This window comes from Thermobia domestica, chromosome 1 (assembly GCF_964235325.1).
Source record: "Thermobia domestica chromosome 1, izTheDome1.hap1.1, whole genome shotgun sequence".
NCBI classification, from domain to species: Eukaryota; Metazoa; Arthropoda; class Insecta; order Zygentoma; family Lepismatidae; genus Thermobia; species Thermobia domestica.
This window is the reverse complement of record NC_137454.1, coordinates 19,359,790-19,378,369: the sequence shown is the minus strand read 5'-3', so window position 1 is coordinate 19,378,369 and position 18,580 is coordinate 19,359,790. Positions and strand designations below refer to the sequence as shown.

At 36.8% G+C, this 18,580-nt stretch overlaps 1 protein-coding gene across 1 annotated transcript in view; it reads left to right on the top strand.

Annotated features, from left to right (window-relative positions):
* Positions 1-18,398: 18,398 nt before the first annotated feature.
* Positions 18,399-18,580, top strand: part of LOC145687985 (uncharacterized) — a 550,882-nt gene continuing 550,700 nt past the window's right edge. Inside the window, exon 1 of the mRNA XM_081762058.1 lies at positions 18,399-18,404. Coding sequence (XP_081618184.1) covers positions 18,399-18,404 — 6 coding nt within the window. The remainder of the gene's footprint in view (positions 18,405-18,580) is intronic.

Here is an 18,580-nt window from a genome sequence, read left to right as displayed (position 1 = left end):
CAGAATACCTGTGATGATGATCTACGTCACAGAGGAAACAACGTAGCAATCTCTGAGAATAATGGCAGAATATCCGTGATGATGATCTACGTCACAGAGGAAACAACGTAGCAATCTTTCTGCCAATAATGGCAGAATATCTGTGATCATGATCTACGTCACAGAGGAAACAACGTAGCAATCTCTCTGCCAATAATGGCAGAATACCTATGATGATGATCTACGTCACAGAGGAAACAACGTAGCAATCTCTCTGCCAATAATGGCAGAATATCTGTAATGATGATCTACGTCACAGAGGAAACAACGTAGCAATCTCTCTGCCAATAATGGCAGAATACCTATGATGATGATCTATGTCACAGAGGAAATAACGTAGCAATCTCTCTGTCAATAATGGCAGAATACCTGTGATGATGATCTACGTCACAGAGGAAACAACGTAGCAATCTCTGAGAATAATGGCAGAATATCCGTGATGATGATCTACGTCACAGAGGAAACAACGTAGCAATCTTTCTGCCAATAATGGCAGAATATCTGTGATCATGATCTACGTCACAGAGGAAACAACGTAGCAATCTCTCTGCCAATAATGGCAGAATACCTATGATGATGATGATATATACAGTATTATGTAATTTCTTACTCATTGTTTTGTAATGTCATAACTTCTCCTGTTTGCAATACACCAGACAAACAGTTATAAAGGAGTAAAGAGAAACGTGGCTCTAAGAAAGCCAGTGGTGACAATCAAATAACAACATCGGATGGTGGGTGGAGTCAATGATTTTGAGGATACACGATTCGTGGATCCGTAATTCTTCGTATACTACCAACACTTCTCTACACCTTTCTCCTGCCGCACCTTCTCCCCTCATTGGCTCTATCTGCTTCTCTCTATTGCTTCTCCGACGCAACGTTTGTACTTTTTTTCTCTTTCTCAATTGAAGTTATAATTTCCTATCGATATTTAACATAAGAAACATTATCATTCTTTTCAACAAAAAACTAGATCATCATTACACTATAATGGCGTGGTCTTCTGAGTTTGATTCCCGTGGAAGAGGATTGAACGGACTAAGGTGAATTCCACTTTAAACTGTAGATACTGTTTTGTGTAGCCTAGCCTCTTTGCTGACCAACTGAGTAACTAACTTTATAGCCTATGGAATCGGAGATTCAATACCGCGTTCACAAAAGCTTTCCATTGACTTCTGTCCTTAGTTAACTGGATCCAGTTTTTTTTTATTCCTGTTTCTGCGAGATCTATCTTAATATGGGTCTCCTATCTGATCCTAGGTCTTCCTAATGGTCATTTTCCGATTGGACTTCCAGTGAAAACTTTCAAAGCGTTTCTACTTTCTTCCGTTGTGGCTACGTAACCTTTCCACCTGATTCTTCTACACTTGATGACCCTAACAATGTTTGGTGAACGGTATACATTATGCAGTTACTCGTTAAGGAGTTTCCGCCATTCCCCATTCCCGTTTCTCTTGGATCCGAATATTCGTCTTAGGATCTTATTCTCCAAATACTTTCAGTCTACGTTCTCCTCTCAGAGAAAGTGACCATGTTTCGCATCAGACAGCACAACAGGCATGGTTATCGTTTTATATATATTTTAGGCCTAAAATTCCCCGACAGAATTCACGACGACGAAAAAGGAAAGATGCTAACAAAGCACGAAAAAAAAAATAATAATAATGAGTTAAACACGGTTTACTCTCGAAACATTATACCGAAATTTCATATAGATATTTGTTTATTTTCCTGTTGTCCTTTTTCGGAAACAAAGCTATACGGTACGTGATAAGACGTACAGTTTAATAGGGATTGGAATTTTGTATATACATCTCCATCTCTCTTTCTCTCTCTCTCTCTCTCTCTCTCTCTCTCTATGTATATATATATATATATATATATATATATATATATATAGAGAGAGAGAGAGAGAGAGAGCAAATAACTTTAATAATACACGCTTACTACATCGTGTTTCTAGGCATAATCGTAGTTCCTACATTTCCTCCCACATTCTGATTCTACTAATTATTTTATAATCACTCAGTTTTACTAATCATTAATCCTGTTTAGCTTACAGGCCTAAACGTAGGTTAGAGTAGAAATTCAATTTGCTTCATTGTGCTGGGACTGGGAATCGATCCAAAGACAAATCACACACACAATCTTTATGTACTTTCGAGTTGTGAATATACATTTTCAGACGTCTCATTATCCATATCAAAGTCCTCTTCATGGTCTAGTGACAAGCATGAGTGCCTTTGGTTCTCGAAGTCTCTGGTTCAATCCAGACAAGGAATGGGTCGTAGGTCAAATGGGTTAAGTGAGTCATGGGTCTACAGGACGTGACCTCTTGCTACCCACCACTTACCGCGACTCACTCTGACCCATCGTCCCACTCTGCTCAATGCTTTGTAGACAGCATTTTCAGAACATTGTTGAATTTGTTTACAAATTTTTCTTTCAAGGCCTCCATTTTTCTTCTCTTTTCATTTGTTTCTATTTACTTACCTGCGACGAGTATATCTAAGTGAAAAAAGAACTTCAGGCACTTTTGGATATTGATATTTGTAGAATTTGGCTTTTGAGCAGGGCTGGATTAACCCATCTGGAGGCTAGAAAAAATATGTGGGCTCTGCTGACTTCACCTAATACATTTCTTTGAAAGTATAGTAGGAAAGTTAAGGGAATATGTTTCATATTTTTTGTCATACTTTTTTTTTTGTGATGATAATTGTATCTTCATAATTCTTTTTAGATAACCAGTTGAGATTTTGATCAGAGTAGAGACCCCTATTCATCTGGAGGCCCGGGGCTGTAGTTCCCCTAGGCCCCTCCCTTAATCCGGCCCTGCTTTTAGACATATACCCTGTGCGTTTTCAGAGGAGCTGACTACTGGGAAAAATATATTTTTGAATCATCTGTAGTATATGAACTATTATATAAAAATACGAATGTAACTGTGTGTGCGGGATCATCACGGCACGGTCAAATGTCAAAGCCAATTGAAATTACTTTTGGGATATAGTTAGGCCTTAATCCTAAGTGGGATGCTATTATATCGCTTTCATTATAGGCCTAATACTTATCCTAAGAGGGGAATCGAAATCTGAAGTTTTTGCGAAAAATTGAGAATCTTACAAGCCGTTAGACTTAGGGAGCTGAAATTCAAATATTACTTTATTAAAAGTAAACAGAATGTGCACTAGCGTTTTAAAAATTCTCTTCTGTTGGGGAGCACTTTCTAAACACGGGAAATTGGTAGTGGGTTGATATATAAAAATAATCGAAAACGATATTAGTGTCGAACCCATATCACCATTGGCATGAGAGGAAGGGGATGAGAGAAGATTTAATGTCCAAATTATCCGAGATTAGTGTCGAATCCATAGCTTTTTAGAGTCACTGAGATAAATAATGACAAGTTTACCTCCCATCTGCATGGAAGGGGAAAGGATGTAGGTGAAAAGTTGACCAAATAGACCAATTGACCAACTCAAATTGACCAAAGTTAACGTCAAACCGCTGAGATGAATAGTTTTTCGGATCGCTGAGATGAATAGTGGCACTCCCAAAGTCGTTCAAGTCCAAGTTTAACCTCGCTCCATGGAGGAGAGGGTCATGGTGGGTGCTGGGCCAGAGTTGGTCATGGTGAATCAGAGTAGGTCCTGGTGGGTCGACGGTCACGATTGGTGGTGGGTCAGTGGGTCACGGTTCAAGTTTTCATCGACCCACATAATCTACGACAGTCACTAAGTTACCACTTCAAGGCCGCTAGACATTGACTAGAAGTAGGATTGTCAAATCGAAGGAGACAGAGACGTGTGATTGATTGCATTGACCGTGAGTTTCAATCACAACATTGGAGAAGCCTTTGTTTAGCACTACTGCATCTCAGCTCGGTTGCGGCGGGAGCTCATGTGGTTTGGATTCCACGTTAATCAGTAGGTCCACGTCTCATATAGCCTCGCTGCTGAACGGGACGTAAAACTCAAAATCAATCAATCTCAGCTCGGTTGTCCTGTCCTGCGATCAATGTGCGGCTACCCTAGAATATGGATCTTGAGTTACAATATATGATCTCGTTTCTGATAAAAGGACGTTAATACAAGTCTATCAAATTTCCCACATCAAAGAGCTACTATTAAGAAGAAGCTTAACTAAGACTAGAGTTTAAATTGAGTCTAAATATAAGGTTTGGAAGATTTCTTTAAAAACATGCTGAGTCTAAAATACTGTTTAATGTCACAATTGAAGGTGTCGTTCTGGTGTTGGAAACAATGTAAAACGATGTGAATTGTTTGATCATGCTACATACCAGAACGGTCACATTGGGATCCTTGAATGCGGTTCAGTGTGAATTTTTGTTCGAAATCCTCACGCGATATATTAACGATGGTTTAGCTCAATACTGGTAAAAAAAAAAAAAAAAAAAAAAAAAAGTTTATGACTCATATGTGATGCAATGGACTTTCTTTCATAACGAGAAAAAAATAAGGCACTTAGACTTTGCGTGTTGAAAGTTAGGTATCATAGAGAAGAAATATTTAACTAAAAATCAAACTATGGAAGTTTCTACAATACTTGAGTTGGTTTTCTCATTGGAAAACGAAGAACATTTTCTGTCTGCGCCATAGGCCATAGTTAGCGTGGAAGTATGCACATACGAAGGAAGATAGTGGTGTTATAACTCCAGTTCTACATGGCGTGATAGATATAGAAAAGGGTGGAGACGATTTTTTTTTATTTTTTCGGTAGAAACAACCGATGTCGACAATGTTAGTCGAGCATGAATATTCAGGGTCACCCACACAAGCAAATATTTCCACTTGGCTACTACTTTGTGCTATGGCTACTCCCTCGATATGGCATTTGATCATTGTGGGTTGCGTGCAGAGCAATTGAAGTTCATCCAGTTTCTATGCATTTTTGCTTCCAGCCACTTTCTGAGATGAATAATCTATTCAAGGAGGCTGCAGGAATACCAGAGGCTCTTTTACCAAATAACTCGGATCATTCTGCTTCTGCAACTGACTATAAAACCCAAGGAAAAGGGTGTCTGACCTTGAGTCTTTTTTAGCCCCCAATCATTTACAACAATATGTGTTTGTGGAACAATCTACAAGAAGAGAATAATTTGTAGTAATTAATAAATCATCATCGTTATGAAATGTTATTGCGAAGAATTACTACCAACGTATTACATTTGATTGACTCCAATTTTAGAACTTTTTAAAAACCAACGAGTCACATTGAACTTACCCTGTCTTTAGAACTACTTGCTTACGTATCACATTTAAATAATTCAGGATTACACTACTCACCAACGTATGATACCATATTATATTTGATTGACTTTGCCTTTAGAACTACTTACCAAAATCTCACACTTGATTGACTCTGCGTTTAGAACTACTTACCAATATATCACACTTGATTGACTCTGCCTTTAGAACTACTTAAAAAATATGTTACACTTGATTGACTTTGCCTTTAGAACTACTTACCAAAATCTCACACTTGATTGACTCTGCGTTTAGAACTACTTACCAATATATCACACTTGATTGACTCTGCCTTTAGAACTACTTAAAAAATATGTTACACTTGACTGACTCTGCCTTTAGAACTAGTTACCGAAATCTCACACTTGATTGACTCTGCCTTAGAACTACTTAAAAATATGTTACTTGATTGACTCTACCTTCAGGACTACTTACCAAAATCTCACACTTGATTGATCTGCCTTTAGAACTTCTTACCAATATGTCACACTTGATTGACTCTGCGTTTAGAATTACTAACCAAAATCTCACACTTGATTAATCTTCCTTTAGAGTTACTTACCAAAATCTCACACTTGATTGATCCTTTAGAACTACTTACCAATATGTCACACTTGATTGACTCTGCCTTTAGAACTACTTAAAAATATGTTACATTTGATTGACTCTGCCTTTAGAACTACTTACCAAAATCCCACACTTGATTGACTGTCTTTAGAACTACTAAGCAATATGTTACACTTGATTGACTTCGCTTTTAGAACTACTTATAAACGTAACGAGACATAATTGATTGATACCGTTATTGGAACTACTACTTGCCAATGTACCACGTCTTAACACCAACATTAAAACTACCGGTACTTGCCAAGATATAATACTTGATTGACTCCGTCTTTGAAGTTGTTTACAAATGCAATACACTTGACTGATCCGACATTAGAACTGCTTACCAACGTTAACGAAATTGATTTAGATTCCTCGTCTGCTGTTTATAAATAGTTATGTAATTGATTTAAAGAAGACGAAAGGTTATTAAAATTTGTGGCGAAAACTACATAATGAAAAGATCTCAGACTTTCCCGTATAGTACACAAATTTGCCCATTTCTAGCCTAGAGCGTTGCTAACTCATAGAATAAGTGTGGATAATATATTCGTCCAAGTGTTAGGAATATTGCGTTTAGTCAAAATTTCATCATCACCATCATAATTGTTGTTCCATTTTTAGAAGCTTCCAAGTACTACGTTATTCTCTACCCCAGTGATCGCCAAACCGTCGATCGCGAGATAATAGTAGTTCGCGGGGATATAGACATTTGCTAACGTGGATAGTTTGATTTTATATTTACAAGAATTGTAAGTTTATAGGCAATAAACAAATGTAAGATTTATTTTTTTAATGTGGTAGTTCTTTTGGTTGGTAGTTCACAGTAGGATTTAAAAACCGTACGGGAGCTCAGAACCTTCATAATATTGGCGACAACTGCTCCATCTTCTTCATCTTAACCTAGGAGATATTGGCATTTATACTACATTAAGTGTAGTCTTTTACACGAAAAATTGTCCTAACCAGTTTCTTTTTGTCTTTTTAACTACTTTTGAAACTGTTCTTGTTATCATAACTTTCTCATTGAAAATCTACGTATATTTTAAATATATCTAGATATTTTCGTAACTTTCATTTTTATAATATCTATTTTTCAACTCTGTACAATACTATAATCTATAATAGGTGCGAACCTAGAACGTTTTATTGGGAGTGGTCCAAGATTTGTGAGGGAGGGGAGTCCAACCCTACAAGCCACTTCGTCTATGTAGTATTGAACGAGTATTATTCTGAACCCGAAAAGACGATAAGTAATTGTAAAATACTTCCACTTATATTTTCAAAAAAAAAAAAAAAAAAAAAAAAAAAAAAAAAAAAAAAAAAAAGAACTAAGGCCTGTGACAAACATCTTGGCATTTCAGCTAAACGAATAAAACGCAAGCTCTGGGCGTGACGTTGTCAAGTGGTAAAGGGGTGTGGCTATGGGTAAGCAGACAAACTACAGCGCGATTAGGTGATAGGGGATAGACGTGGATGTGTGTAAAATAAACGTGGCAATACCGCTGGCCTCTCATTTGCTAGCAGCATTTAAAGGGAACTTGAAGCGCCGCCTTCAAATGCCAAGATGTTTGTTACGCCGTTTACAAGAGATTGTTTTACAAGAGAAAATGTAAGATCAAATTTCATGCTACATCAATCATCTTCCTGTTAAACAAGTATTGTTTTGTAGATATGTTGACTTGCGGGTGCGAATTGGTGGAACCCTCATGGGAGTGCCCCTGCTCTATACGAATATCTTGAGAGCATTGTTTCGTATCTTTGGTTAAAGGACCTATAAAGTATCGTTGTCACTCTAACAGCAATAACTAAGCCCAAAAATATTAAGTTTCTAGATATAACTGCTTTAAGAGTAGAACACCATTGCTAAAGTCGGTTTGCAATATTAATTAACCCATATATGCCCATAGTTGCGTTTTCGCAACATTTGTAGTATTATTAAATAATAACGTTTTATTTTCTTTTATAACGATCTTTTGCTACTGGAAGTTATTAATCCACTCACGGATAGGTTGTGCTCCTGTTGGAGAAGTTCGAAGTTCTTGCTCGTAACAGCTTTGGGTACAGAGTATACTTTCTGAATATGTACTATTTTTCTTTCGGAATGGCCGTTCACCTTGGTGAAGAAATGTATGTTGTGTTTCTAATTTGAAACAGATATTTACTAAAATTACATTTTATGTATTAGTAAGGTTAACGATTTTTTCGTTAAGTAACACATACTTATACGTAAAAGGTTTTTATAAATTCTGGTTCTTACACACCCCTGTTATTAATGTTTACAATACTATTTAATTTCGTGACAAAAAATATTCTGGGTATATATGGGTTAATGCCATTACACATATTTATACTTTTACTAGCTACTTTCTTACTTCTACACATAATTTCACTTTTCTTGCGCTGTTCGGTTTTCTGTTTAGCTTAAAAAAAATAAAAACTCAGCTTCAGGGTCTCATATAAAAAACAATCTAGTCCAAATGCATAGTAAACACACACACAAAGTTACTCTATTATATCTATGTGAAACAAATTTTTTTCACATTTTTGATCATATTTTCTCTTATGATGATGATCGTATCTTGTATGATTCTTTTTAGACAGCCAGTTGAGATTTTAATCAAAGTGGAGGCCCCCGTCCACAGCCCACCTAAGCTCCCTCTTAATCCGGCCCTACATGTTATGGATTGACATTTGAAGTATTTGAAGCATTATTTGCTGATCTTTCATTATTACTGTTAAACATTTGTCATTATAATTAAAAATCAAAAAGAGTTCGATTATATTGGAAGATTCTCTTAGCAACATTTTGAATATTCACGTAAATAGCTGTTCCGACCTGAGATTGCTCTGTATGCAAATTAATCGCGTGAAACGACGCAAACGTTCTTGTCTGCATCCACATACTCACTCCTCTGACACGTTCCTCCCAGAACATGTGTGATTGACATGGAATGACCGTGGCCTTGATAATGGAGGAATCACGCAACTCGATTACATGCAATAGATGCTCGGGGCAAGACCCAGCTCTTTTTAACCGTCCAGGATCTCGTGTCCATTCCCTCCCTCTGTCCGTGCATCGATTCCCTTTCGCTGAATTTACATTGAGGGGAAGGAATCATCACATGCTTGTTGCTAACAATTACATATCCAATATTCAAATCTTAGTTAAGATCTACATCAAAATCCGGTTTTATAATGAAGGTATCAAGAAACATGATCGAGCAGCACTATTTCTGTAGCTTATAGCTACTAGTGAGAAGAGCTGATCATCAGACAAGGGCAAAGCAAGAAATCTACGCTCTTGAGTATCTGATATTCTGAATCTATTCTTGCCCTTATTTGAAACTTGGAAACTGTGTCAGTATTTTGCCTACATTTGTTTCTCGAGAAAGATCTTTTGGGTTCATAATTTAACAGTGTAAACGGAAGCTACACTAATGATTAGAAAATTGGACTGACATCCGCGTCGTGCTGGGTTCGATTCCCATTTTCGGTATCCAACCCGCGACAAGAGGCAAAATACTGGTTCCCTGGTTCGGCCCCGGGTCTTTGGTTCGATCCCGGGCCAAGTAAGTTTCTGGTAGACAATATCGTGTGCCTGGATTTTCTCGGGGTACTCCCGTTTCCTCCCACTTTCTCATTCCACCAATTCTTCTATCATCATTCATTTGCTTTAACACTTCCCTTAAGCGTCATCGTCTCCCTTAGCCTAAAAAGTACAACGTGGATATTAAACTGACATATTTCATTTCATTTTATTTCAGCCTGAAAATTCGTAACAGTAGGACGTTGAAGTAACTATATTCCCTATGGAAACCGGAGGTTCAGTGCCATATTCACAAAAGTTTTCCATTGATTTTTGTCCTTAGCCAACTGGATCCAGTTTCTACTTTGTATCCTTATTTCTGCGAGATTAATCTTAATATTGACTTCAAGTTTGCGCCCAGGTATTCTTAAGAGGCCCTATCACTTGCGAAATTAAAATAACGCTAATTTTACAGTAATTATGTGATATCTTCAAATTGATAAAAAGCAATCGAAAAGTGGAACAAGATCTCGCTAGACGATGTTATTTTGCATGAGGTACCGTTATCACGAGTCACCTAGTAGCTTTCCGTTTGCAGTTATTTAGAAACGCGAAAATAAATGCCGATTTTCTAAATGGCTGGAAATCGAAAGCAGATATATGAGTCGTAATAACGGTATCTCACGTAAAATAATATTGTCTAGGGAGATCTTGTTCCACTTTTTTGGTTATCTTTTATCTATTTGAAGATATCACATTATTACTGTAAAATTAGCGGTATTTTAATTTCGCAGTGATGTGGCTTCTTAATGTTCGTTTTTCGATTGTATTTTCAGTTAAAACTTGGAAAATGTTCCTACTTTATTCCATTCTGGCTACATGACTTACCCACTAGACTTGATGTCCCTAACAATGTTTAGTAAACGTTATAAATTATATAGCTCCTCATTATGAAGTTTCCGCCATTCCCCATTACCGTTCCTCCTGGGTCCAAATATTTGTCTCAGGATGTTGTTCTCAAATACCTTCAATCTACATTCTTCCCTGAGAGTAAACGACCATGTTTCGCAACCATACAGAACAATATTCATGATTATCGTTGTATATATTTTAAAGCTTCAAATTTCTCGACAGAATTCACGAAGACAAAAGATTTTGAACTGAATAATAATACGAATTTCCTGTTTTTAGTAGACATTTAATTTCTTCGTGAATATGGTCAGCGGCGTAGCGAGCATTACAAGATTGGGTGGGATCAAACTTGAAGTTGTCAAGTAATTAGTTATCGGTGGAAATGAAAAATTCTTTTTCCCATTCCATAGATTTCAAGCTACTCCAACTATACAAACTGAAAATTAACGACAGAACATCTATACATATGATTTTTGAGTCAATTTACGTGTCTTGTAAAAAAAAAAAAAAAAATGATTTACACCTTCGGTTACATCTGGCAACACTGTTTGGTTCCTAGTGTACTTCAGTCATTGCTTCCTAGTTTAAAAACATATGCATGAACAAGACTTTATTTTGGCATAACCATTATTTGTGTACCGCTTCCGGTTCAAAAGTTCTACTATCCCAAACCCCGGGTTGCATTGTATATTGGACACCCTATAGAAAGTCCTACTGCAAAACAGAACTGAAATAAGCTAGTTATCCTCTGTATTAATATGATCACCCTTGGTTTCAAAGCGAAAGATCTTTACACACAGCATAGCTTATTTATTTTGTAATAACTTATGTAAGTTATTACAAACTAAATACAAATATTATTTAAAAAGTAGTAAACAAGGAACCAAGACAACATGATAAGTCATCAATTACTCTTGAATTCATCTTTCTAATCGCTGCCTTAACCTAGATTTTTGGGTAATTCAAATTCTGGTCACACTATAATTTCTATGGATGGCAACACTGAAAATTCTTCCGATTCGTATTTTCGGGTGTAGAATAACATTATTTATTATTGTGGTAAGTTACATTTCAATATCTCTTTTCATTTACGAAAAATCGGCAAAAGAAAAATTGTTAGCTTTTGAAAAATAGTTAGTAGTCTGACCCCCTTAAGAAGGCACTGGTACTCAAGTATACACTAATCATTTTTTTTAATTAGTAGTTTAACGAAACAGTACATAGCGTGATTGATGAGTTTAGATCCAAATTATGATCAGCGTTTAAACTGTAATTCTTGTGTAACTATAGTATATCCAAATTGAAAATGAGTTAAAATCTTTCAGTTTAACGTCCCACGCTTATGTCCTTTAGGCTAAGGGAGGAGGAGGATTAAGGCAAGTGAATGATGATGGAATAATTGGTGGAATGAGAGTGTGGGAGGAAACGGGAGTACCCGATATTGTCCATCACAAACTTAGTTGACTGGGAATCGAATCAGGACCCCACCTACCAGAAGTAAGCTCTCTGCCACTGAACCACTGTGCTCCCCGTACCCGTGAGAGAGAGAGATCCAGCAAATGTTCTGCACATGTGTTTTTAGCATATTACTAAGTTATATTTAGCAAGTGACTAACAAGAATACTACGTAAAACCACCACCTATCTGTCCAGGTTCGCATAAAGAACTATACTTACACTCAGACAACACAATTTATTATTTGCCACATATTATGTTATACACCATAATTTATTTTGATTTTGTTGCAAAGATTGCCAACAGTGTGGTATTTCTCCTTTCTGTGAGAAATATGGACGTCATGTACACACACACACAATGTTCAATACAATCTTTGTATGCGATTCTAATACCCACTGTTACTTTTTTGTCTCATTTCAAGCTGTAATGTACTATTTTTACAGATTTACGAAGTGCTGTAATAGTATCTAGTTCCATAGTGTTAACTTTCTATCTGATTACGTCCTTCCATTTTGAATGCCAGTGACGGGAAGAGCAACTTGTTAAGAACGATATGTAACATAATATCACGGTTCTTACTCTTCCCAGCCCAGGCTAACAGCGGTTCAAAGGATTACAATATATGTTCTGTCCATTCGCTGGCGGATTATTATCAGAATAGAAGGACAGGATATCTTTACACTCTTGGGTCAAATCTTGACATTGCACCCACGGAAGTGTCTTCCAGAATGCAACTAAGTGTCACATGAGTCACTTCCCTAGACAAGTATGAACGAACTCGTTCGTACATTCACTCTTCCAAGATTCCTGGATAACTAAAGCTCTGGAGTTGCTCTAACCTCTTTAATTCTTCAATTCTTTGTGGTCCGAATACACACAAGTAATATTGCTGATAAATGGTTGTTTCTAATTGTTTTGCTGGAATATGTACTGTATACAGTTCAACAACAAACTGAATTATATCCTTAGATAAAAGAACTGTTCGTTCTTCATACGAATTTCTCCTTAGGCTAGCTGCACATTCAGTAGTGGCCATGACAATCGAGCCAATGTACAGTATTTAAGGTAACAATGCAACAAAGTTTCGCACTGCATATTCACTTCAATACGTGTTAGACACCGATTTTTTTCCAACGTATAATTGAGACACAGTTAAGGCACTCAGGCCCTCTGATCGCGTATTTTCTGCGGCTTGACTGTCCTGCCTCTGGTCAATGTGCGGATGTCTATTTTTTTTAAAAAAATAAAATTTTTGAAATAAAATTACAAAAACTCCGCTCGATCTACATATTAACAACGTTCATAAGTTCATTTCCAACAGTACAGTCTTTACTCTTTGCAAAAAATTTAAACCCCTTTTCCTCCCTTTGGATAAGCATTTCAGTCAAAAGAATAAGAAGAAAAGTCTAAATAACCTACGATCTCCTGCCTATTACCCAGAATAATGTGAAGCCAACAGTATGAATTTGTATGGGGGACAAATACAGAAAGAATCAAAGATCAAGAGTGAATCTGCCTTATATTTACAAATGCCGTATATATACAAATGAAAGTCACCATATCTGAAACTTAATAACTCTTGAATTAACCGACCTCGATCAAATTTTCAACATGGATGATAAGCTTGGGATGGTTTTTATCATTTCACTTTATGTAACTTAGGGGAGGAGGAGGAGGAGAGGGATTGATAAAAAATGATCAATAATCGATATTAGTGTCGAAACCATAGTTTTCGGGAACGTTGAGTTGAACAGTGACACTTCCGATGCCGTTTAAAACCAAGTTCAGCATCTCAATTTGGGGGAATGGGGAGAAAACCCTTTGTTTCTCACACGGCCAACTTTGTGTAGCAATGTCTCGAGTTGGATATCCCGAAAATTTATACAGAGTGGCCCAAAAGAAGGTATACACACCTGCATCTATCAAGTATGACATTTTAATTGATTAAAATAATGAATTTACTTGCTTTGGTTTGTTCCGAGCTTAAGATATAAGTAAAAATAAATTAAGAATAGATAAGGAGAAACTAAATTAATACCTGTATGGATAAGAATAAGTAAATGATATAAAATGTCATGTCCAATCAGTACGGGACTGTATACCTACTTTTGGGCCACTCTGTATGTTCTGGTTGAAAAATGCAAGACAAAACCACCGTCTATCATAGAGCGCTTCAGTAATTGTAAAAAGTGACTGACTAACGAAACATACTACTCATTTTTTTTTTGAACCCAGCGAAGCGGGTAATTGACCATAGTACTCTATATTGCCAAAGTACTGTGGATCATTTCCTCGCATGAGAACCAGAGGAACGTAACTCCAAAAATGCGTTTTTCGTTTTCTTCATGTTTGGACATAATTTTGAAAGTCTCACTTAGTGTTAATGGAACGTAACACCATCTATTCTTCTTCTCAATCGTCTCTCATAACGTAGCTCATTTACCATCTCATTAAAAATATATATATATATATATATATATATATTTTTGCCCTCTCGCTTGTAAACCTGCGAAAATGGAGTTACGTTCCTCTGATTCTCATGCGATGAGTTAATGTTGGACATAGAAACAATAAGACGAGAAGGAAATTTTGAGAGAAAAAATGCCATATGAATATACACTCATATTCTTAACAATCACAGAAAAAATAATGTAGAGTTCCCTCGTGATTATATGTTTAGCGCACGTGTCTTCAGTGCGGAAGTTGCATGTTCAATTCCCGGCTTGATCTTGTTCGGTTTGGCGCCCACGTTAAGCTATAGGCCCACATCTTACGTAGCCTCGCTGCTGACCGGAACGCTCAATCCCAATTCAAGGAATCAACCAACAAAAAGTAAATACAGAGTTGGTTTAAGGATCAAATGAAGAAAATTCTACCATCAATCCTATCTCGCTTTCGGAGCTGATATAGAAAAGCAACAGCTCTATTACAATGACGGACAATAAACTATAGATCTATATAATACGATAGGCAAAACCGTCTCTCTTGGTCTGTTTGATCCTAGGAACGCATTCGATTGGTTATTCATAATGGATCCTAGCAAGCAAAAAATACTATAATTTCTCTCAGAAAACTTCAAAATGACTGAATTTTTATTTAACTCACTGTCAGAAGAGGCAATTAGTTTCAACTTCCCTCTGGCGATTATTATCAATGTAATTATTATACTATATATCTCCAAGCCTTATCAATGAATTCTTGAGTTCCCCAAGGCAGTACTTTGGAACCATTATTATACAATATTTACACAGCTGTCCTGTTTCATGTGATTAAACATTGTCTACTCCATTTCTATGTTGATGGCATGTAATTAATTCTTCCAACCAGTACGTAATTGATTATTGAAGTCCTTAATGTTCAGTTGCTTTATGTAAGTTCGTGATGTGTATAAATAAATTTAAAGAAATCATTGGTGATATGGATCAAAGAAATTATGAGTGTTAACCACATTAACATAATCGAGAATAAAACACTTAAATCCTCTCACTTCTTTTGCAGAATATTGGATTGTTCTTGAATCAAGAAGTCAGTACTAAGATTGATCAAACTTCTAAAGATTATAATATAATATGCTGCCCATAATTTTAGACTTCCATAGTATACTATACGTACGAGGGTGGGGCCACGGTGGCTCAATGGTAGAGCGTTCACCTCTGGTGCATGGGGTCCCGGGTTCAAACCCTGCTCCGCCAAGTAAACTTTATGGTGGACAAACACCGTGTGCGTGGGTTTTCTCCCACTTTCTTCAATCAACCATTTCATTCATTTCTCATAATCACCGTCTCCTTTAGCCTAACCGGCATAACCGTGGGACGTAAAACATTCTTCACTTCTTCACGTACGAGAGCGTTTCCAAAAGTTTCCAGCCTGACATTATATATCGCCACTGATAATAAACCCACTAAAATATCGCGCCACTGGTAATAAGTCCACTGAAACATAACGCTACTGGTAATAAGCCCACTGAAATGTCGCGCCACTGGTAATAAGTCATCTGAAATATCGCGCCGCTGTAATAAACCCACTGAAATATCGCGCCTCTGGTAATAAGCCTACTAAAATATCGCGCCACTGGTAATAAACCCACTGAAATATAGCACCACTGGTAATAAGACCTTCATGATATATAGTGCCATCTAGGGAAGAAATAATGTATCAGTTTTAACTGTCTAGCTGCATCAGTTCGTTGGTGGTAGTCATTTGAATCACGCTGTGCGTTGAACTCGTATACTGCGTGGCAACGCTGCAGTCCACGAGGCTGTTGTTTGCCAAGGCTGCAGTGGAAGACTGTGGATTTGAGAAGATTCAGCACACCCTACAGCGCAGATTTAACACTGCAGCCTTGGCAACAACAGCTGTCTAGGCTACAGCATTGTCATGCAGTATGTGAGCTCAACACACAGCAACCGATTCTAACGACTGCCTCCGAGCTGATATAGGTAGACTGTTGAAACTGATGCCTTGTTTCTTCCATAGATGGCACTACATGCTATTATTTCCAGTGGCGCGATATGTCAATATCAGTCCGGAAACTTTTGGAAATATCCTTGTAAGTGTGAGAAGTCTTAGAAAACTCGCCTGTCCGTCTTTCCGTTGCAAGCCTTCGGATCAAAAACGGTAAGAGACACCAAGATAAAGTTTGTGATATAAATTTAGCGTCCCAAGAACCATCTCTGTTCTCATCTATCTATTCCAACCGGAAATGGTAGAAATACTATTTCCAGTTTCGGTCTTAATTACAATAGCGCAAACGAAGGTCAAAGATAGCGAAAAACGGTTTTCTGATTTGAATTTAGGGCCACGAGAATAATGCCTAAAGCCTGAACTTAAGAAGACAACCAGCTTCTTCATGTACGTACTAGTTGTCTTCTTAACTTTATATTGAGGCTTAAAATGAAATTATATTTAAGAACAGAAGTTAGTAATTTAGAATACTAGTAAAATTTACACATAAACGTACAAATTCATCCTTGATTTGATTCTAATTTTATGTATAACTTAGGAAACAAAGGACTGCACACAATAATATTCAACAAATTTGTATACCAAGTCAAAGTCTACTACAATACCAAGTTTGATCCAAATCGGATGAGTTCGGCTGAACTCGTAGTGTCCTTTTTTTTTTTTTTTTTTTTTTTTACGGAAATATCAAGTGAAGAACCAAAATTACATTTCTGTATAACAGTTTATTCTATTTGTTCTTAGTCCAAATATCTTTGGTGCACGGTCTCGAGGTGGGCATGGTGGCTTGGTCGTGGAGCGCTCACCTATGGTGTGTGGGGTCCCTGGTTCGATCCCGGACCAAGTAAGTTTGTGGTGGAGAACATTGAGTCCCTGGGTTTCCTCAGAGTACTTCCGTTTCATTCCACATCCTACTTCCACCGATCATTCCATCATTATTCGCTTGCCTTAAGAGGCTTTATCCCTGCGAAATTAAAATACCGTTAATTTTCCAGTAATTTTGTGATATCTTCAAATAGATAAAAGATGATCGAAATGTGGAACAAGAGCGCCCTAGACAATATTATTTTACATGAGAAACCGTTATCACGACTCACTTATCTGCTTTCGATTTCGAGCCATTTTGAAATCGGCATTTATTTTCGCGTTTCTAAACAACTGAAAACGGAAAGCCACTAGGTGACTTGTGATAACGGTACATCACTCAAAATAATATTGTCTAGGCCTCTCTTGTTTCACATTTCAATTATCTTTTATCTATTTGAAGATACCACATAATTACTGTAAAATTAGCGGTATTTTAATATAGCCGGGATGAGGCCTCTTAATCATCCGTTCCGCTTAGTCTAACGAAGCGTTTCCCAACCTTTTTCAACTTGCGGCACACTATGGGTGTTACTTGGATTCTCGCAGCACACTTATAGATATTATTTGTAAATATAAAGCACAGTGGGTTCGAGCTCACAGAGACGATAGCTCGAACACTGGTTTTTCCCCGTGATAAATCATTATGCTTATTTTTCATTCTAATTTAAAAATAGAAAACAATTGCAATGAAGTATTGGACTCAAGTTTTTAAAAATATGCTTTCTTTTTAAAAACTGTTTCCACCCTTTTAATAAGAAGGAAGATCACTAAATAACGAACGAACAAACAAATCTCTTTTACTTCTAAAACACAAATGTAGGTAATTTGTCGAAAAGATTGAATGATATTTTAAATTTTCAAGTTGCGAAATATCTGCAACAATATAGAAGCAATAATGGTCATAACAATGACAACAAATACTTTTTTTCAACATTGGAAATGTACAGAACAGTAACACGGTATGAAACTTAAAATTGTAGATTCATAGTAGAGGTTCATAGTAATGTGAAATAGAAATAAACATTTCTCCCTAGTTTTACAATTTGATTGCTATAAAATTAATAATTTTGTTTCGATTCCTCGCGGCACACCAGCGGCTCATTCGCGGCACACTGGTTGGGAAACGTTGGTCTAACGGGCATAATCGTAAGACGTTAATCTGAAAATTTTCATTCTTATTTTCATTTTGCACGGTCTCAAAAGTAGTTCAGTCAAAAAATTACTTTTTTCTCAGATAAGCCAAAACAAACCAAAATATGTCGGTATAAACTCTTAAAACAGACAAAAAAAGGTGCGCAGTACGGTTTAAGACACATTAATCATTGTACCCAGATATAAGCCCATAATACCACACGAAATATAGTGTTTTTTTTTCTGGTCAATATTGTAAAATGCAATGCAAGCGCCAAAAAGTGACTTAATCCCTTTCGACCATGTA